Here is a 23,062-nt window from a genome sequence, read left to right on the forward strand (position 1 = left end):
GAATTATACACCTGGTAATAATAAGAATTATACACCTGTATATTATACACCTGGTAACAATAAGAATTATACACCTGGTAACAATACGATTTATACACCTGGTAACAATAAGAATTATACACCTGTATATTATACACCTGGTAACAATAAGAATTATACACCTGGTAACGATAAGAATTATACACCTGTATATTATATACCTGGTAATAATAAGAATTATACACCTGTATATTATATTCCTGGTAATAATAAGAATTATACACCTGGTAACAATAATAATTATACACCTGTATATTATACACCTGGTAATAATAAGAATTATACACCTGTATATTATACACCTGGTAATAATAAGAATTATATACCTGGTAACAATAAGAATTATACACCTGTATATTATATACCTGGTAATAATAAGAATTATACACCTGTATATTATACACCTGGTAATAATAAGTATTATACACCTGTATATTATATACCTGGTAATAATAAGAATAATACACCTGTATATTATACACCTGGTAATAATAAGAATTATACACCTGTATATTATACACCTGGTAATAATAAGTATTATACACCTATATATTATATACCTGGTAATAATAAGAATTATATACCTGTATATTATATACCTGGAAATAATAAGAATTATACACCTGTATATTATATACCTGGTAATAATAAGAATTATACACCTGTATATTATATACCTGGTAATAATAAGAATTATACACCTGTATATTATATACCTGGAAATAATAAGAATTATACACCTGTACATTATATACCTGGTAATAATAAGAATTATATACCTGTACATTATATACCTGGTAATAATAAGAATACTACACCTGTATATTATATACCTGGTAACAATAAGAATTATACACCTGTATATTATATACCTGGTAATAAATGATACATGACATTGAGCAGAAACAAATGGTTTAACCCACAGTAACAGTACAGTGAATACAAAGGGAAAATCCCGCTCTGTTCACACCCCTCTTGGCTAGATTTTAAATGTTTCACTCAGTTTCAGTCAGTTCCACTAAGGCCTCCCTTCACAGCCCTCTTGTTGGAGGAGAGGAACCTATTGCAGGTTTAAAGCTTAATTTTTTTATGCAATTCTACACATTTTGCCCATGTCTAATGTGTATTCATGTGATATTTGAGTGACACGAACATCACTACAAAATCTATGGCCTAAAATCCCAAGCTAAAATGTTTTATCTGATACGGGCTAGTTGATCTGGACATTTCCAACAGTAGATATCTCTCTACAGTACCCAATGACCGACATGACAAGAGGACGTGATGATGTAATACTCCATTACTAAACCGCAACTTTTTCATTCTATTATTACAACGTTCAAGAGTATGTTGAAAGCCGGTCTGAGTTCCTTAAAAAAAAAAGAAGTCTGCCAACCCATGTCGAGGGCGGAACAAAGTTAAGGAAACACTGGTATATGTGATTTCCCTCTGACCACATGGATTTGTTTGTTCTTGGTTAAAAGGGGTACCACTTAGGACACACGGTTTCAAATAGTACTGGTTACACTAGGGCTATTGTCTATGCTAACTGAGCCACACGGTCAGGACCTCCTTACCTGCCACCAGTCAGTGTTAGTCTTCCTCAGGAGAATAAACCGCTCCCCCTCTCGGATGCAGACCTGTCGTCCGTCTGCCCCACGGTACTGATAGTCATACTGTGCCTCCAGAACCACCGTACCACTGGGGACTCCACACACCGTGGGCACGCTCACACTGCTGCTCACACTGTCCACACTGGTAGTTCTCACCCTGGTGGAGGCAGAGGGCATGGCGGGTGAGTCCACCGTGGAGCGACTGTAGCTTCCTGACAGCATGGCGGACGTTAGCTCTGACTCGGTCGGCTGGGTCTCAGCGGGGGGTGTTTTGGGTGAGAGGATAGGTGACGAGGGTGATGGTGGGGATGGTACGGACACTGGCGCAGGGCATCGGCAATGACCGGAGTGAGGCCAAAGCCATGCTCTGAAACACAAACAAACAGAACAGAACTGGGTTTGAGTGAAGACTGAATATCTATGGCTTCACGGATCCATCCATCTAATCATCATTTATTAAGCCTAAAACTCAATATAAAGCTCAGCAAATGTCACAAATACACACCATTAATTCTCAAAAATATAACAGATACACACCATTAATTCTCACAAAAATCACTGAGTAGTAATTATTGCATAAAGCAATTGTATAAAACAAGGGCATTGCCATTTATTTGCAATCATCCATTTGTTTAATCACTCATGCGTTTAGAGAGAAAAATAAAACAGTTCAACCGACCAGAAGACAAACACACACACCCCTGCCCTGACCATTCTCCCTTACACAGCCAACAGAACAAGAGGAGTCTATGTCACACAGAGACTGATAGCCAGAGAGGGAATTAAGAGAGGGAAAGAGAGGGAGACACAGAGAGAGAGAGATATAGATAGAGAGGGAGAGAGAGGGAGACAGAGAGAGAGAGAGAGAGAGATAGATAGAGAGGGAGACAGAGAGAGAGAGATATAGATAGAGAGGGAGAGAGAGGGAGACAGAGAGAGAGAGAGAGAGAAATAGATAGAGAGGGAGAGAGAGGGAGACACAGAGAGAGAGAGAGAGAGAGAGAGAGAGAGGGAGACAGCGAGAGAGTGAGAGAGAGAGAGAGATAGATATAGAGGGAGAGAGAGAGAGGGAGACAGAGAGAGAGAGAGAGATAGATAAAGAGGGAGAGAGAGGGAGACAGAGATAGAGAGAGAGAGAGGGAAAGAGAGGGAGACAGAGAGAGAGAGAGAGAGAGAGATAGATAGAGAGGGAGAGAGAGGGAGACACAGAGAGAGAGAGAGAGAGAGAGAGAGAGATAGATAGAGAGGGAGAGAGAGGGAGACAGAGAGAGAGGTAGAGAGAGAGATAGATAGAGAGGGAGAGAGAGAGACAGAGAGAGAGATAGATAGAGAGGGAGAGAGAGAGACAGAGATAGAGAGAGAGAGAGAGGGAAAGAGAGGGAGACAGAGAGAGAGAGAGAGAGAGAGAGAGAGATAGATAGAGAGGGAGAGAGAGGGAGACAGAGAGAGAGAGAGAGAGAGAGAGAGAGATAGATAGAGAGGGAGAGAGAGGGAGACAGAGAGAGAGATATATAGAGAGGGAAAGAGAGGGAGACAGAGAGAGTGAGAGATAGATAGAGAGGGAAAGAGAGGGAGACAGAGAGAGAGAGAGATATATAGATAGATAGAGAGGGAGAGAGAGGGAGACACAGAGAGAGAGAGAGATAGATAGAGAGGGAGACACAGAGAGAGAGAGAGAGAGAGATAGATAGAGAGGGAGAGAGAGGGAGAGAAATCATCCCTGTGGATGTGCTGCTCTTACACTCTGTCTCCTCACTGCTGAGCCACCATTAGCTCTGACTGTGAGAGAGACCACCATTAGCCCTGACTGTGAGAGAGATCACCATTAGAACCTGACTGTGTGAGAGACCACTATTAGCTCTGACTGTGTGAGAGACCACCATTAGAACCTGACTGTGAGAGAGACCAACATTAGAACCTGACTGTGAGAGATACCAACATTAGCTCTGACTGTGAGAGAGACCACCATTAGAACCTGACTGTGAAAGAGACAACCATTATCCCTGACTTTGAGATAGACCACCATTAGAACCTGACTGTGAGATAGACCACCATTAGAACCTGACTGTGAGAGAGACCACCATTATCCCTGACTTTGAGATAGATCACCATTAGAACCTGACAGTGAGAGAAACCACCATTAGCTCTGACTGTGAGAGAGACTACCATTAGAACCTGACTGTGAGAGAAACCACCATTAGAACCTGACTGTGTGAGAGACCACCATTAGAACCTGACTGTGAGAGAGACCACCAATAGAACCTGACTGTGAGAGAAACCACCATTAGCTCTGACTGTGAGAGAGACTACCATTAGAACCTGACTGTGAGAGAGACCACCATTAGCTCTGACTGTGAGCGAGACTACCATTAGAACCTGATTATGAGAGAGACCACCATTAGAACCTGACTGTGAGAGAGACCACCATTAGAACATGACTGTGAGAGAGACCACCATTAGAACCTGACTGTGAGAGAGACCACCATTAGCCCTGACTGTGAGAGAGACCACCATTAGCTCTGACTGTAAGAGAGACCACCGTTAGAACCTGATTGTGAGAGAGACCACCGTTAGAACCTGACTGTGAGATAGACCACCATTATCCCTGACTGTAAGAGAGACCACCATTAGAACCGAACTGTGAGAGAGACCACCATTAGAACCTGACTGTGAGAGAGACCACCAATAGAACCTGACTGTGAGAGAGACCACCATTAGAACCTGACTGTGAGATAGACCACCAATAGAACCTGACTGTGAGAGATACCAACATTAGCTCTGACTGTGAGAGAGACCACCATTAGAACCTGACTGTGAAAGAGACAACCATTATCCCTGACTTTGAGATAGACCACCATTAGAACCTGACTGTGAGATAGACCACCATTAGAACCTGACTGTGAGAGAGACCACCATTATCCCTGACTTTGAGATAGATCACCATTAGAACCTGACAGTGAGAGAAACCACCATTAGCTCTGACTGTGAGAGAGACTACCATTAGAACCTGACTGTGAGAGAAACCACCATTAGAACCTGACTGTGTGAGAGACCACCATTAGAACCTGACTGTGAGAGAGACCACCAATAGAACCTGACTGTGAGAGAAACCACCATTAGCTCTGACTGTGAGAGAGACTACCATTAGAACCTGACTGTGAGAGAGACCACCATTAGCTCTGACTGTGAGCGAGACTACCATTAGAACCTGATTATGAGAGAGACCACCATTAGAACCTGACTGTGAGAGAGACCACCATTAGAACATGACTGTGAGAGAGACCACCATTAGAACCTGACTGTGAGAGAGACCACCATTAGCCCTGACTGTGAGAGAGACCACCATTAGCTCTGACTGTAAGAGAGACCACCGTTAGAACCTGATTGTGAGAGAGACCACCGTTAGAACCTGACTGTGAGATAGACCACCATTATCCCTGACTGTAAGAGAGACCACCATTAGAACCGAACTGTGAGAGAGACCACCATTAGAACCTGACTGTGAGAGAGACCACCAATAGAACCTGACTGTGAGAGAGACCACCATTAGAACCTGACTGTGAGATAGACCACCAATAGAACCTGACTGTGAGAGAGACCACCATTAGAACCTGACAGTGAGAGAGACCACCATTAGAACCTGACTGTGAGATAGACCACCAATAGAACCTGACTGTGAGAGAGACCACCATTAGAACCTGACTCTGAGAGAGACCACCATTAGAACCTGACTGTGAAAGAGACCACCATTAGCTCTGAGCTCCTTTACTCCTCAGATATACTCACGTGCAGATGCATGCACACACACTCACACACACACACACACACACACACACACACACACACACACACACACACACACACACACACACACACACGCATGCACGAACACACACACATACACACTCGTACGCACACAGCTCCGTGGTCGTGCCTTCAGACCAGATCAGGCTGGGTTGCAGAGAGAGGAGAAGGGGGAGGAGTGTGGTGGACTCTCTCTCTCTCTCTCTCTCTGATAATCCACAGCACAGCAGTGTATTAATAAAGCACAATATTCTGTGACCTGACTCAGGCCTTGGAGAATTACCGTAAAACCCTTCATATTGACTTATGCCTTGGAGAATCACCGTAAAACCCTCCATATTGACTCTTGCCGTGGAGAATTACCGTAAAACCCTCCATACTGACTCATACCATGGACAATTACAGTAAAACCCTCCATACTGACTCAGGCCATGGAGAATTACAGTAAAACCCTCCATACTGACTCATGCCATGGACAATTACAGTAAAACCCTCCATACTGACTCATGCCTTGGAGAATTACAGTAAAACCCTCCATACGGACTCATGCCTTGGAGAATTACAGTAAAACCCTTCATACTGACTCAGGCCATGGAGAATTACAGTAAAACCCTCCATACTGACTCATGCCTTGGAGAATTACAGTAAAACCCTACGTACTGACTCATGCCTTGGAGAATTACCGAAAAACCCTCCATATTGATTGAAACCTCCAACCCCCAAGCAGGCTGGAATCTGAAACAGACAGCTCACTGTACCAGGTTAGGGGGTTATTTACAGGACTAATCCTAATATTGTAGATAAGGAAATGAAGCAGGACAAAGGCCACTACACACCAGTGATATACATCTGTTCTGATAAGACAGACAGACAGACAGACAGACAGAAAGGCTGGCTGGCTGGCTGGTTGGCTGGCTGGCTGGCTGGCAGACAGACTGACTGACTGTAGACATAGAGCTGCACTATGAATCATATCAGAAAGTGTAACGTCCGTTTTTATAGTTTACTCTGTTTTTTTCCTCCTAATGTGGCCGCCTCCCACAGACAACCCCCATCCCCTGTCACTCAAGCAGCTCAGCTCCGCCTCCTCTCTGTTTGTCACATGCTGTCAACCCATTGGTCCAAACAAGAACAACGTTGCTTTCCACTTTGTTTCTTAATATAAGTCATTCTATTTCTAGGATTCCGACAGTTTCCATATAAAATGGCAATTTGAAAGTGTGTGTGTGTGTGTGTGTGTTCTGTTGTAGTTTACACCTGAACCAGCTGACAAGAGTAAGCACAACAGGTATAGCATGAAAGCTGATGGGATTCCCAATTACCTCACATATCCACAGTCCTTCTGCTACCCTGCATGGATCCACAAACGGAACAAGTCATTAAATTGAACAACTCATTACATGGTAGAATTCAGTTTATATCCACACTATAGTGCTGCATCTATCTATTGACTGTGTCTGTCTGTCTGTCTGTCTGTCTGTCTGTCTGTCTGTCTGTCTGTCTGTCTGTCTGTCTGTCTGTCTGTCTGTCTGTCTAATTTTGAACCTCTATCTATCTACACTGCCTTCATAGAGTATTGGTACCCCTTGACCTATTCCAAAAATATTTGTGTTACAGCCTGAATTCAACATTTATCAAATAAGATTGTTTTTCGTCACCAATCTACACACAATAACCCATAAGGACAAATTGAAAACATGTTTTTAGACATTTTTGCAAATGTATTGTAAATTACATACAGAAATATCTCATTTACATACTGTAAGTACTCACATCCCTGAGTCACCTTTGGCAGTGATTACAGCTGTGAGTCTTTCTGGGTAAGTCTCTAAGAGTGATTACAGCTGTGAGTCTTGCTGGGTAAGTCTCTAAGAGTGATTACAGCTGTGAGTCTTTCTGGGTAAGTCTCTAAGAGTGATTACAGCTGTGAGTCTTTCTGGGTAAGTCTCTAAGAGCTGTGAGTCTTTCTGGGTAAGTCTCTAAGAGTGATTACAGTTGTGAGTCTTTCTGGGTCAGTCTCTAAGAGCTTTCCACACCTGGATTGGACAATATTTGCACATTATTCTTTTCTAAATTCTTCATGCTCTGTCACATTGGTTATTGATTATTGCTACACAACTATTTTTAAGTCTTGCCATAGATTTTCAAGTAGATTTAAGTCAAAAACTGGAACTTGGCCACTCAGGAACATTCACTGTCTTCTTGGTATGCAACTCCAGTGAATATTTAAGGAAAGGGAAAGGGGGATACCTAGTCAGTTGTACAACTGAATGCCTTCAACTGAAATGTGTCGGCATTGTGTTTTTAGGTTATTGTTCTGCTGAAAGGTGAATTCTTCTCCCAGCAGACGGAAGCAGGTTTTCCTCTATGATTTTGCCTGTGCTTCACTCCATTACGTTTATTTTTTATCCTGAAAAACTCCCCAGTCCTTAATGATTACAAGCACACCCATAACATGATGCAGCCACCTCTATGCCTGGAAATATGGAGAGTGGTACTCTCTCGGTCAATTAGGTTAGTATTGTGGAGTAACTACAATGTTGTTGATCCATCCTCAGTTTTGTCCTATCACAGCCATTAAACTCTGTAACTGTTTTAAAGTCACCATTGGCCTCATGGTGAACTCCCTGAGTGGTTTATTTCCTCTCCGGTAACTGAGTTAGGAAGGACGTCTGTATCTTTATAGTGACTGGGTGTATTGATACACCATCCACAGTGTAATTAATATGCTCAAAGGGATATTCAATGTCTGCTTTTTTTTTTTTTTTTACCCATCTACCAATCAGAGCCCTTCTTTGTGAGGCACTGGACAACCTCCCTGGTTTTTGTGGTTGAATCTGTGTTTGAAATTCAATGCTCGACTGAGGGACCTTACAGATAATTGTATGTGTGGGGTACAGAGCAGAGTACAGGTAGTCATTCAGAAATCAAGTTAAACACTATTATTGCACACAGAGTGAGTCCATGCAACTTGTTATGTGACATTTTTTACTCCTGAACTTATTTAGGCTTGCAAAAACAAAGGAGTTGAATACTTATTGACCCAGGACATTTTTTCAGCTTACATTTTTCTATTCATTTATAACAATTTCAAAAACATAATTCCACTTTGACATTATGGGGTATTGTGTGTAGGCCAGAGACAATAACGTCTACATTTAATCAATTTCAAATTCATACTGTAACACAACAATCTACACTACATCTATCTACACTACATTACCAAAAGTATGTGGACATCTTCTTGTTGAACATCTCATTCTAATATCATGGGCATTAATATGGAGTTGGTCCCCCCTTTGCTGCTCTAACAGCCTCCACTATTCTAGGAAGGCTTTCCACTAGATGTTGGAACATTGCTGCAGGGACTTGCTTCCATTCAGCCAACAAGAGCATTAGTGAGATCAGGCGCTGATGTTGGGCGATTAGTCGGCGTTCCAATTCCAAAGGTGCTCGAATGGGGTTGAGGTCAGGGTCTGTGCAGACCAGTCAAGTTCTTCCACACTGATCTTGACAAACCATTTCTGGATGGACCTTGCTTTGTCCACGGGGGCATTGTCATGCAGAAACAGGAAAAGGTCTTCCGAAAACTGTTCCCAAAAAGTTGGAAGCACAGACATGTCTAGAATGTCATTGTATTCTGTAGTGTTAAGATTTCCCTTCACTGGAACTAAGGAGCCCGAACCATGAAAAACAGCCCCAGACCATTATTCCTCCTCCACCAAACTTTACAGTTGGCACCATGCATTCGGGCAGGTAGCGTTCTCCTGGCATCTGCCAGACCCAGATTTGTCAGACGGACTGCCAGATGGTGAAGTATTTATTATTCATCACTCGAGAGAACGCGTTTCCACTGCTTTAAACCACTCCAGCCGATGCTTGGCATTGGGCAGGGTGATCTTAGGTTTGTGTGCGGCTGCTTGTCCGTGGAAACTCATTTCATGAAACTCCCGACAAACAGTTACTGTACTGTTGCTGCTTCCAGAGGCAGTTTGGAACTCGTTAATGTGCAACTAAAGGAAAGATTTTAACCTCCTACAGCACTCGGCGGTCCCATTCTGTGAGCTTGTGGCCTACCACTTTGTGGCTGAGCCGTTATTGCTCCTAGACGTTTCCACTTCACAATAACAGCATTTACAGTTGACCGGGGCAGCTCTAGCAGGGCAGAAATTTGGCAAAATAACTTGTTGGAAATGTGGCATCCTATGATGGTGCCACGTTGAAAGTCACTGAGCTCTTCAGTAAGGCCATTCTAATGACAACGTTTTGTCTATGGAGATTGGATAGCCGTGTGCTCGATTTTATACACCTGTTAGCAATGGGTGTGGCTGAAATAGCCTAATCCACTAATTTGAAGGGGTGTACACACATACACTATACTGTATTTACAAATGTATCTATCTATCTGTCTATGAGCCTCTTCACACTTTTTGTAAAAATACAGTCAGCTTATTACCATATTATATCATATTATTCAAATGTGAACTTGTGTACTTGCTACATCTCAGCCGCTACCTCGACACTCGGCCAACAGTTACTCCCCAGGCAGCGTGGACACAATTGTCTCAGACCTGTCCTAGATGTAGTGTCCTACTGTCCTGTCTCAGACCTGTCCTAGATGTAGCGTCCTACTGTCCTGTCTCAGACCTGTCCTAGATGTAGCGTCCTACTGTCCTGTCTCAGACCTGTCCTAGATGTAGCGTCCTACTGTCCTGTCTCAGACCTGTCCTAGATGTAGCGTCCTACTGTCCTGTCTCAGACCTGTCCTAGTGTAGTGTCCTACTGTCCTGTCTCAGACCTGTCCTAGATGTAGCGTGTGACATAGTAAGAAATAAGCTGTTAAAAAAAACGGTTTTATATGGGCTATAATGGAACCAGATTATTTTTCTAATCAGGTCATAGGGTTTTATTAAAAAAAAAAAATCCTGGAAAAACTCCTGCCCCTAGGGAGGATGAAAACGTTAAAACCCTTTTCCCAGACAAAGAGACAACAACTGAAAATTGGACAAAAACGAACAAGACTGAGCTTGCAGTATGCAGGGTTCTCGGAGCTAAATCATACGTTTCCTGAACATGTATTTTTTTATGTTCGGGGAACGGAAGATCTGGGAATATAAATGTTGAGGTTGCAGGGAGGTTCTGAGAACGTTTTTCTATAGTTCCCTGAAAGGTTTCCTGTGAGGTTTTATTCACGTTCTGAGAACGGAAATTCTTGGTTATTAGAAGGTAAATACATAACATTCTCAGAACGTTTCAATAAGGCTTTTAATAACACTGCTAGCTTAGCTTGGGCTAACTGTGAACTTGAAGCACAGATAGGATATTCATTTGCTTAGCCATTAATCATGCAAATACATCATTTTTATTGTGGCACGGGCGTCAGTGAGATTCAAACCTATGATCTTCTGTTCTCTATCCATGGAATTAGTCCACAAGCACTCATTAAGATCAGCTGTGGCCAATTAGTGGACACGGCCAACACACCTGAACACACTTCACAAGATAGAGGACAGAGAGGGTTTTGTCGACGCTGAGAACGGAATGTCTCTTTTTATTAAATAACATTCTCAGAATGTTACTAATGTTTTCTTGTGTTTTTTATGGAAATGTTTCTGAATGTTCTGGAAACATGGCTTTAAATAGAACCACGAGGAAACCTGCAGAAAACATGCTGAGGTACTGAAATTCCCAGAGAAGAACGTTACTTCTTAATATTTTCGGGTCAATTTGATAACATTACTTTAAATAGAACCGGAGTGCCAGAGAGTGCTCAGAGCGCGCTGGCAGATTTTCCATTTTGTACATTCAGAGCGTTTCTCTCTCTGAGCGTTCAGAGCGCACACTGGAAGTTCTGGCGGAGGTGTAGGGTTGTTCCGAGCGATCTGACCTCAAAACGGCAGTCAAACACCCAAGCCAACTGGCTAAAGTTAACTGGCTTGCTAGCTACTTCCAGACAAAAATGAGAGAACACCTCACTGACCATTTTACTCGCCCTAGCAGAGCTGGCTAGGCTTGTTTACATGTTACCCAGAGGATTGGTGACCGTAACTGTGCTGCTGGCAACAATATAATTACGCTTTTGTTTTGCCAATAGTTTACTGACACGAACCGTATTCAATACGTGTTGAACGTTTGTGAATTCGTCCGTTATTCTGCGCTCAGACACACTGAGATGAAGGTTGTATGCAAAATAACCACAGGCTACCCTGCTCTCATCAAGCCCTAAGAAACGTGTATATATATATATATATCTCATAATATTATGTTTTAGCTGGGTTTACACCTGTCATTAAAAATACACCCATACAGTACGTCATCACTATTGTGATGATTGATTCATTCCAGTCAATCATGTTGGATTAAAAAGGCCTAGGTAGTCTAGCAACACGAAGTGTGAATATAAACGAAATTTGATCACATTCAAATGTTCTCAGAACACAAATAAATGGGCCTATTTTAGGCTATAAAAACATGATGTTATGTTTCCCCTGGCCCAGATGGGATCAGAGCACATAGGTTTCTCTAGGCTACCTGCAGCTGTGTTGAGAAAATAAACCCTTTCGTTTTCACATACATGCTTGTGAATGGTTTCATTATTCAAGACTGTGGTATGTTTTAGAAAAAAAACAGTTTGTTGAATAGTTTGTGCTTACTGGCTAGTAGTGGCTCAATTTGAGCTGGGGACCCAGAATGTGGCATTGCCAGCCACAACAAAAATGTAAGGCAAGGATGTCATGTGAATTGAAAAATATAATTCTCTTTCAACCACCCCACTCCTCAGACTGTCCTTCGTATCTCATAGTGGGAATAGGGCCTATGTCTAGACTTTTATCAGAGCTCTAGATGTGGAGTTAGAAACAACAAGATACAGAATAGAACAGAAGCAAGCTCACCCTGTTACGACCATGTTGACCATTATGAATAGGTTATAGCATGGAGAGAGACAGACAGGTTGACCATTATGAATAGGTTATAGCATAGAGAGAGAGAGAGACAGGATGGCCATTATGAATAGGTTATAGCATAGAGAGAGAGAGAGACAGGTTGACCATTATGAATAGGTTATAGCATGGAGAGAGAGAGACAGGTTGACCATTATGAATAGGTTATAGCATGGAGAGAGAGAGAGACAGGTTGGCCATTATGAATAGGTTATAGCATGGAGAGAGAGAGAGGTTGGCCATTATGAATAGGTTATAGCATGGAGAGAGACAGACAGGTTGACCATTATGAATAGGTTATAGCATGGAGAGAGAGAGACAGGTTGACCATTATGAATAGGTTATAGCATGGAGAGAGAGAGAGACAGGTTGACCATTATGAATAGGTTATAGCATGGAGAGAGAGAGACATGTTGACCATTATGAATAGGTTATAGCATGGAGAGAGAGAGAGACAGGTTGACCATTATGAATAGGTTATAGCATGGAGAGAGAGAGAGGTTGGCCATTATGAATAGGTTATAGCATGGAGAGAGACAGACAGGTTGACCATTATGAATAGGTTATAGCATGGAGAGAGAGAGACAGGTTGACCATTATGAATAGGTTATAGCATGGAGAGAGAGAGAGACAGGTTGACCATTATGAATAGGTTATAGCATGGAGAGAGAGAGACAGGTTGACCATTATGAATAGGTTATAGCATGGAGAGAGAGAGACAGGTTGGCCATTATGAATAGGTTATAGCATGGAGAGAGAGAGAGAGACAGGTTGACCATTATGAATAGGTTATAGCATGGAGAGAGAGAGACAGGTTGACCATTATGAATAGGTTATAGCATGGAGAGAGACAGACAGGTTGACCATTATGAATAGGTTATAGCATGGAGAGAGAGAGAGAGAGACAGGTTGACCATTATGAATAGGTTATAGCATAGAGAGAGAGAGAGAGAGAGGTTGACCATTATGAATAGGTTATAGCATGGAGAGAGAGAGACAGGTTGACCATTATGAATAGGTTATAGCATGGAGAGAGAGAGACAGGTTGACCATTATGAATAGGTTATAGCATGGAGAGAGAGACAGACAGGTTGGCCATTATGAATAGGTTATAGCATGGAGAGAGAGACAGGTTGACCATTATGAATAGGTTATAGCATGGAGAGAGACAGACAGGTTGACCATTATGAATAGGTTATAGCATGGAGAGAGAGAGAGACAGGTTGACCATTATGAATAGGTTATAGCATGGAGAGAGAGACAGACAGGTTGACCATTATGAATAGGTTATAGCATGGAGAGAGAGACAGGTTGACCATTATGAATAGGTTATAGCATGGAGAGAGAGAGACAGGTTGACCATTATGAATAGGTTATAGCATGGAGAGAGAGAGACAGGTTGACCATTATGAATAGGTTATAGCATGGAGAGAGAGACAGGTTGACCATTATGAATAGGTTATAGCATAGAGAGAGAGAGAGACAGGTTGACCATTATGAATAGGTTATAGCATGGAGAGAGAGAGAGACAGGTTGACCATTATGAATAGGTTATAGCATGGAGAGAGAGACAGGTTGATCATTATGAATAGGTTATAGCATGGAGAGAGACAGACAGGTTGGCCATTATGAATAGGTTATAGCATGGAGAGAGAGAGACAGGTTGGCCATTATGAATAGGTTATAGCATGGAGAGAGAGAGAGACAGGTTGACCATTATGAATAGGTTATAGCATGGAGAGAGAGAGACAGGTTGACCATTATGAATAGGTTATAGCATAGAGAGAGAGAGAGAGACAGGTTGACCATTATGAATAGGTTATAGCATGGAGAGAGAGAGACAGGTTGACCATTATGAATAGGTTATAGCATGGAGAGAGAGAGACAGGTTGACCATTATGAATAGGTTATAGCATGGAGAGAGAGAGAGACAGGTTGGCCATTATGAATAGGTTATAGCATGGAGAGAGAGAGACAGGTTGACCATTATGAATAGGTTATAGCATGGAGAGAGAGAGAGACAGGTTGGCCATTATGAATAGGTTATAGCATGGAGAGAGAGAGAGAGACAGGTTTACCATTATGAATAGGTTATAGCATGGAGAGAGAGAGAGACAGGTTGACCATTATGAATAGGTTATAGCATGGAGAGAGACAGACAGGTTGACCATTATGAATAGGTTATAGCATGGAGAGAGAGAGAGAGAGACAGGTTGACCATTATGAATAGGTTATAGCATAGAGAGAGAGAGAGAGACAGGTTGACCATTATGAATAGGTTATAGCATGGAGAGAGAGAGACAGGTTGACCATTATGAATAGGTTATAGCATGGAGAGAGAGAGACAGGTTGACCATTATGAATAGGTTATAGCATGGAGAGAGAGAAAGACAGGTTGGCCATTATGAATAGGTTATAGCATGGAGAGAGAGACAGGTTGACCATTATGAATAGGTTATAGCATGGAGAGAGACAGACAGGTTGACCATTATGAATAGGTTATAGCATGGAGAGAGAGAGAGACAGGTTGACCATTATGAATAGGTTATAGCATGGAGAGAGAGAGACAGGTTGGCCATTATGAATAGGTTATAGCATGGAGAGAGAGAGAGACAGGTCGACCATTATGTATAGGTTATAGCATGGAGAGAGAGACAGACAGGTTGACCATTATGAATAGGTTATAGCATGGAGAGAGAGACAGGTTGACCATTATGAATAGGTTATAGCATGGAGAGAGAGAGACAGGTTGACCATTATGAATAGGTTATAGCATGGAGAGAGAGAGACAGGTTGACCATTATGAATAGGTTATAGCATGGAGAGAGAGACAGGTTGACCATTATGAATAGGTTATAGCATAGAGAGAGAGAGAGACAGGTTGACCATTATGAATAAGTTATAGCATGGAGAGAGAGAGAGACAGGTTGACCATTATGAATAGGTTATAGCATGGAGAGAGAGACAGGTTGATCATTATGAATAGGTTATAGCATGGAGAGAGACAGACAGGTTGGCCATTATGAATAGGTTATAGCATGGAGAGAGAGAGACAGGTTGGCCATTATGAATAGGTTATAGCATGGAGAGAGAGAGAGAGACAGGTTGACCATTATGAATAGGTTATAGCATGGAGAGAGAGAGACAGGTTGACCATTATGAATAGGTTATAGCATAGAGAGAGAGAGAGACAGGTTGACCATTATGAATAGGTTATAGCATGGAGAGAGAGAGACAGGTTGACCATTATGAATAGGTTATAGCATGGAGAGAGAGACAGGTTGACCATTATGAATAGGTTATAGCATGGAGAGAGAGAGACAGGTTGACCATTATTAATAGGTTATAGCATGGAGAGAGAGAGACAGGTTGACCATTATGAATAGGTTATAGCATGGAGAGAGAGAGACAGGTTGACCATTATGAATAGGTTATAGCATGGAGAGAGAGAGAGAGACAGGTTGACCATTATGAATAGGTTATAGCATGGAAAGAGAGACAGACAGGTTGACCATTATGAATAGGTTATAGCATGGAGAGAGAGACAGGTTGACCATTATGAATAGGTTATAGCATGGAGAGAGAGAGACAGGTTGACCATTATGAATAGGTTATAGCATGGAGAGAGAGAGACAGGCAGGTTGACCATTATGAATAGGTTATAGCATGGAGAGAGAGAGAGACAGCTTGGCCATTATGAATATGTTATAGCATGGAGAGAGAGAGACAGGTTGACCATTATGAATAGGTTATAGCATGGAGAGAGAGAGAGACAGGTTGACCATTATGAATAGGTTATAGCATGGAGAGAGAGAGAGACAGGTTGGCCATTATGAATAGGTTATAGCATGGAGAGAGAGACAGGTTGACCATTATGAATAGGTTATAGCATGGAGAGAGAGAGACAGGTTGACCATTATGAATAGGTTATACTATGGAGAGAGAGATAGAGACAGGTTGACCATTATGAATAGGTTATAGCATGGAGAGAGAGACAGACAGGTTGACCATTATGAATAGGTTATAGCATGGAGAGAGAGAGACAGGTTGACCATTATGAATAGGTTATAGCATGGAGAGAGAGAGACAGGTTGACCATTATGAATAGGTTATAGCATGGAGAGAGACAGACAGGTTGACCATTATGAATAGGTTATAGCATGGAGAGAGAGAGACAGGTTGACCATTATGAATAGGTTATAGCATGGAGAGAGAGAGAGAGACAGGTTGGCCATTATGAATAGGTTATAGCATGGAGAGAGAGAGACAGGTTGACCATTATGAATAGGTTATAGCATGGAGAGAGAGAGAGACAGGTTGGCCATTATGAATAGGTTATAGCATGGAGAGAGAGAGACAGGTTGACCATTATGAATAGGTTATAGCATGGAGAGAGAGAGAGACAGGTTGGCCATTATGAATAGGTTATAGCATGGAGAGAGAGAGACAGGTTGGCCATTATGAATAGGTTATAGCATGGAGAGAGAGAGACAGGTTGGCCATTATGAATAGGTTATAGCATGGAGAGAGACAGACAGGTTGGCCATTATGAATAGGTTATAGCATGGAGAGAGAGACAGGTTGACCATTATAAATAGGTTATAGCATGGAGAGAGACAGACAGGTTGGCAATTATGAATAGGTTATAGCATGGAGAGAGAGAGAGACAGGTTGACCATTATGAATAGGTTATAGCATGGAGAGAGAGAGACAGGTTGACCATTATGAATAGGTTATAGCATGGAGAGAGAGAGACAGGTTGACCATTATGAATAGGTTATAGCATGGAGAGAGAGAGAGAGACAGGTTGGCCATTATGAATAGGTTATAGCATGGAGAGAGAGAGACAGACAGGTTGACCATTATGAATAGGTTATAGCATGGAGAGAGAGAGACAGGTTGACCATTATGAATAGGTTATAGCATGGAGAGAGAGAGACAGGTTGACCATTATGAATAGGTTATAGCATGGAGAGAGAGACAGGTTGACCATTATGAATAGGTTATAGCATGGAGAGAGACAGACAGGTTGACCATTATGAATAGGTTATAGCATGGAGAGAGAGACAGGTTGACCATTATGAATAGGTTATAGCATGGAGAGAGACAGACAGGTTGACCATTATGAATAGGTTATAGCATGGAGAGAGAGACAGGTTGACCATTATGAATAGGTTATAGCATGGAGAGAGAGACAGGTTGACCATTATGAATAGGTTATAGCATGGAGAGAGAGAGAGACAGGTTGACCATTATGAATAGGTTATAGCATGGAGAGAGAGAGACAGGTTGGCCATTATGAATAGGTTATAGCATGGAGAGAGAGAGAGACAGGTTGGCCATTATGAATAGGTTATAGCATGGAGAGAGAGAGACAGGTTGGCCATTATGAATAGGTTATAGCATGGAGAGAGAGAGACAGGTTGACCATTATGAATAGGTTATAGCATGGAGAGAGAGAGACAGGTTGACCATTATGAATAGGTTATAGCATGGAGAGAGAGAGACAGGTTGACCATTATGAATAGGTTATAGCATAGAGAGAGAGAGACAGGTTGACCATTATGAATAGGTTATAGCATGGAGAGAGAGAGACAGGTTGGCCATTATGAATAGGTTATAGCATGGAGAGAGAGAGAGACAGGTTGACCATTATGAATAGGTTATAGCATGGAGAGAGAGGGACAGGTTGGCCATTATGAATAGGTTATAGCATGGAGAGAGACAGACAGGTTGAGACTACTCTCTCATGACAGACTATTTATATAAATGTAGTTGGCCAATGGATGCAGGATTTGGTTCTGGGTTCTGAAAATAGAGACTAAAGTCTCAGAGTCCCAGAGAACCCCCAGAGAACCCCCAGAGAACCCTCAGAGAAACCCCCAGAGAACCCTCAGAGAAAACACCAGAGAAACTCCTAGAGAACCCCCCAGAGAACCCCCAGAGAACCCCCAGAGAAACCCCCAGAGAATCACCCGACAGTGAGAAGGATAGAGACATATGGTGGCACAGACACACAGACGGCCCCTCAGAAGTGGGGAGAGACTAACAGCTAGCTAACCTCACTTAGGGAGGGCACCAAGAACAACTACAACAGACCGAGAGAGAGAGAGAGAGAGAGAGAGAGAGAGAGAGAGAGAGAGAGAGAGAGAGAGAGAGAGAGAGAGAGAGAGAGAGAAAGCTTTGACTATGTAAGACTCAGTGAGCATAGCCTTGCTATTGAGAAAGGCTGTCGTAGGCAGACATGGCTCTCAAGAGAAGGCAGGCTATGTGCTCACTGCCCACAAAATGAGGTGGAAACTGAGCTGCATTTCCTAACCTCCTGACAAATGTATGACCATATTAGACACATATTTCTCTCAGATTACACAGATCCACAAATAATTTGAAAACAAACCCGATTTTGATAAACTCCCATATCTATTGGGTGAAATACCACAGTGTGTCATCACAGCAGTAAGATGTGACCTGTTGCCACAAGAAAAGGTCAACCAGTGAAGAACAAACACCATTGTAAATACAACCCATATTTATGCTTATTTATTTTCCATTTCGTACTTTAACCATTTGTACATTGTTAAAACACTGTATAAAAACAAATAAAGACATCTGTAATGTCTTTATTCTTTTGAAACTTCTGTGAGTGTAATGTTTACTATAAATTTGTATTGTTTATTTCACTTTTGTGAGAGAGAGGGGGGAAGAGAGATGGAGGAAAGAGAGAGAGAGGGAAGAGAGAGAGAGGGAAGAGAGAGAGAGAGAGAGAGAGAAGAGAGATGGAGGAAAGAGAGAGAGAGAGAGAGAGAGGGAAGAGAGATGGAGGAAAGAGAGAGAGAGAGAGAGAGAGAGAGAGAGAGGGAAGAGAGATGAGGAAAGAGAGAGAGAGAGAGAGGGAAGAGAGAGAGCGAGAGAGAGAGAGAGGGAAGAGAGAGAGAGGGAAGAGAGAGAGAGAGAGGGAAGAGAGACGGAGGAAAGAGAGAGAGAGAGAGAGAGAGAGAGAGAGAGAGGGAAGAGAGAGAGAGGGAAGAGAGAGAGAGAGAGATGGAAGAGAGATGGAGGAAAGAGAGAGAAAGAGAGAGAGAGGGAAGAGAGAGAGAGGGAAGAGAGAGAGAGAGAAGAGAGAGAGAGAGGGAAGAGAGATGGAGGAAAGAGAGAGAGAGAGAGAGAGAGAGAGAGAGAGAGAGAGAGAGAGGGAAGAGAGATGAGGAAAGAGAGAGAGAGAGAGAGAGAGAGAGAGAGAGAGAGGGGGAAGAGAGATGGAGGAAAGAGAGAGCGAGAGAGAGAGGGAAGAGAGATGAGGAAAGAGAGAGAGAGAGAGAGAGATGGAGGAAAGAGAGAGAGAGAGGGAAGAGAGATGAGGAAAGAGAGAGAGAGAGAGAGAGAGAGATGGAGGAAAGAGAGAGAGAGGGAAGAGAGATGAGGAAAGAGAGAGAGAGGGAAGAGAGAGAGAATACATGACTGTATGTATATTTAGTGCAGGCCTGTGTGTATACTTAGTGCAGGCATACACGTGAGACGGAGACGTAGACGTACTCACCATGTCTGTGGTCAGTCTTGACGTCTGTTGTTCAACTCCAATGAGTCATACAAAAGAAGAAGAGGAGGTTCTATAATGCAATCTGCCTCAGTAACCGCCCAGCTGGCCAGTCAACAGTAATGAAGACACATTGGACTGGTCAGTCACACGTTAGCCTAGAGCCTAGGATTAGGGGACTAACCCAACGAGCAGTTAAGGAAGGGCACACACCATCTCACTCTTAATCGTAGTTGACTGATCTTGGATCAGCTCAATGAACCACAAGTCATCCTGTGCTACCCTCCCATACAGCACCAATTTACTGAGAGAGAGAGAGAGAGAGAGAGAACTTGTGAGTTTACTGTACATTTTATTCATGTTTATTTCACTTCTGTTTATTATCTACTTCACTTGCTTTGACAATGTAAACATATATTTCCCATGCCAATAAAGCCCTTATATTGAAATTGAATTGAATTGAATTGAGAGAGAGAGAGAGAGAGAGAGAGACACCAGCCAGGTCTCTTGCCCACAGTCCCGTGTCGCGTGCAGCCCAGCACAGCCCATCTCTCCGTCAATCAGTTTTGCCTCATTGATCATCCAGCCATTGATCATTGATCCGTGACCACAGTTATGAGCTGCTTGGCCAACAGAACTGGACCTTACAACCCTTACTCTAACTAACAACTAGAACGAAGAACACTCAGCAATGAACATTTACGAAAGTAATGGGATGTGTCACTGCCACTCTGAAATCACGTCAGATGTATGTGATGTGGTGGTATGAGCATAGAGATACAACCGGAAACCCCAGTCCAGTCAATGGGTCCGTGATGGAGTTCTAATTGTGTGTGTGATGTGTCCTTGGTTATCATGCCAGACTCATAGACTCACAGAGACATTATCTATTATCTTTCTCTATGTATATTGGCTGATCTGTCAGAAAGGAGGAAGTAGAGGAGGAAGACAGTGAATTAGGAACTTCAAAGGAATTTCTCGCACACACACACACACACACGCACGCACACACCACACACACACACACACACACACACACACACACACACACACACACACACACACACACACACACACAGACACACACACAGACACACAGAGGCACAGGCACATGCATGCGCACACAGGAAAACACACCCACATTTACACACACACACACACACGCACGCACACACACACACACACGCACGCACGCACGCACACACACACACACAAACGCATGTTCTATAGTTCTAACTGCTAGACTGGAGCTGCTGTTTAAGCCTTCTGGTGTGCCAGGGATCATGGATTAGATAGAATGACCAGTTTGTTTTGTTTGGTCCATCCATATTGGATAAACACCCATATTAAATTGATAATTATCAAAGGATCAACAGTGGTCTCTCCCTGTCCTGTCACCCTGCAACGACACTCACCCAAATTTGGATAGAAACACGTAACTGTGTGCTTGCCTCATCCATGGTGGTATATAGTGTGAATACCTCCCATGCTGGTATATAGTGTGAATACCCCCCATGCTGGTATATAGTGTGAATACCCCCCATGATGGTATATAGTGTGAATACCCCCCAAGCTGGTATATAGTGTGAATACCCCCCAGGGTGGTATATAGTGTGAAAACCCCCCATGGTGGTATTTAGTGTGAATACCCCCCATGCCGGTATATAGTGTGAATACCCCCCATGGTGGTATATAGTGTGAATAGCCCCCTTGGTGGTATATAGTGTGACTACTCCCCATGGTGGTATATAGTGTGAATACCCCCCATGGTGGTATATAGTGTGAAAACCCCCCATGCCGGTATATAGTGTGAATACCCCCCATGCTGGGATATAGTGTGAATACCCCCCATGGTGGTATATAGTGTGAATACCCCCCATGGTGGTATATAGTGTAAATACCCCCCATGGTGGTATATAGTGTGAATACCCCCCATGCTGGTATATAGTCTGAATACCCCCCATGGTGGTATATAGTGTGAATACCCCCCATGGCGGTATATAGTGTGAATACCCCCCATGCTGGTATATAGTCTGAATACCCCCCATGGTGGTATATAGTGTGAATACCCCCCATGCTGGTATATAGTCTGAATACCCCCCATGCTGGTATATAGTCTGAATACCCCCCATGCTGGTATATAGTCTGAATACCCCCCATGCTGGTATATAGTCTGAATACCCCCCATGCTGGTATATAGTCTGAATACCCCCCATGCTGGTATATAGTCTGAATACCCCCCATGCTGGTATATAGTCTGAATATAGTACTAACTGTCTGAGATCCAAATATATTGCAGGTGTATGTTCCAGAGCCATACAGTTAGTTGTGGAGCTGGCAACATCAATACTCAGTTAGTTGTGGAGCTGGCAACATCAATACTCAGTTAGTTGTGGAGCTGGCAACATCAATACTCAGTTAGTTGTGGAGCTGGCAACATCAATACTCAGTTAGTTGTGGAGCTGGCAACATCAATACTCAGTTAGTTGTGGAGCTGGCAACATCAATACTCAGTTAGTTGTGGAGCTGGCAACATCAATACTCAGTTAGTTGTGGAGCTGGCAACATCAATCCTCAGTTAGTTGTGGAGATGGCAACATCAATACTCAGTTAGTTGTGGAGCTGGCAACATCAATACTCAGTTAGTTGTGGAGCTGGCAACATCAATACTCAGTTAGTTGTGGAGCTGGCAACATCAATACTCAGTTAGTTGTAGAGATGGCAACATCAATACTCAGTTAGTTGTGGAGCTGGCAACATCAATACTCAGTTAGTTGTGGAGCTGGAAACATCAATACTCAGTTAGTTGTGGAGCTGGCAACATCAATACTCAGTTAGTTGTGGAGCTGGCAACATCAATACTCAGTTAGTTGTGGAGCTGGCAACATCAATACTCAGTTAGTTGTGGAGCTGGCAACATCAATACTCAGTTAGTTGTAGAGATGGCAACATCAATACTCAGTTAGTTGTGGAGCTGGCAACAGTTGTGGAGCTGGCAACATCAATACTCAGTTAGTTGTGGAGCTGGAAACATCAATACTCAGTTAGTTGTGGAGCTGGCAACATCAATACTCAGTTAGTTGTGGAGCTGGCAACATCAATACTCAGTTAGTTGTGGAGCTGGCAACATC

At 42.7% G+C, this 23,062-nt stretch overlaps 1 protein-coding gene across 3 annotated transcripts in view; it reads right to left on the bottom strand.

Annotated features, from left to right (window-relative positions):
• LOC110493286 (rho GTPase-activating protein 15) overlaps window positions 1-23,062 on the bottom strand; it is a 65,031-nt gene that overhangs the window by 36,311 nt on the left and 5,658 nt on the right. For 2 of the 3 annotated variants that reach the window (XM_036950856.1, XM_036950855.1), the window contains exon 1: window positions 1,617-1,874. In XM_036950856.1, coding sequence (XP_036806751.1) covers window positions 1,617-1,874 — 258 coding nt within the window. Of the gene's footprint in view, window positions 1-1,616; window positions 2,020-23,062 lie in introns of those variants that run through there. The other variant, XM_036950854.1, reaches the window with a different exon arrangement.

The sequence above is a fragment of the Oncorhynchus mykiss genome, chromosome 17 (assembly GCF_013265735.2).
Source record: "Oncorhynchus mykiss isolate Arlee chromosome 17, USDA_OmykA_1.1, whole genome shotgun sequence".
NCBI lineage: Eukaryota > Metazoa > Chordata > Actinopteri > Salmoniformes > Salmonidae > Oncorhynchus > Oncorhynchus mykiss.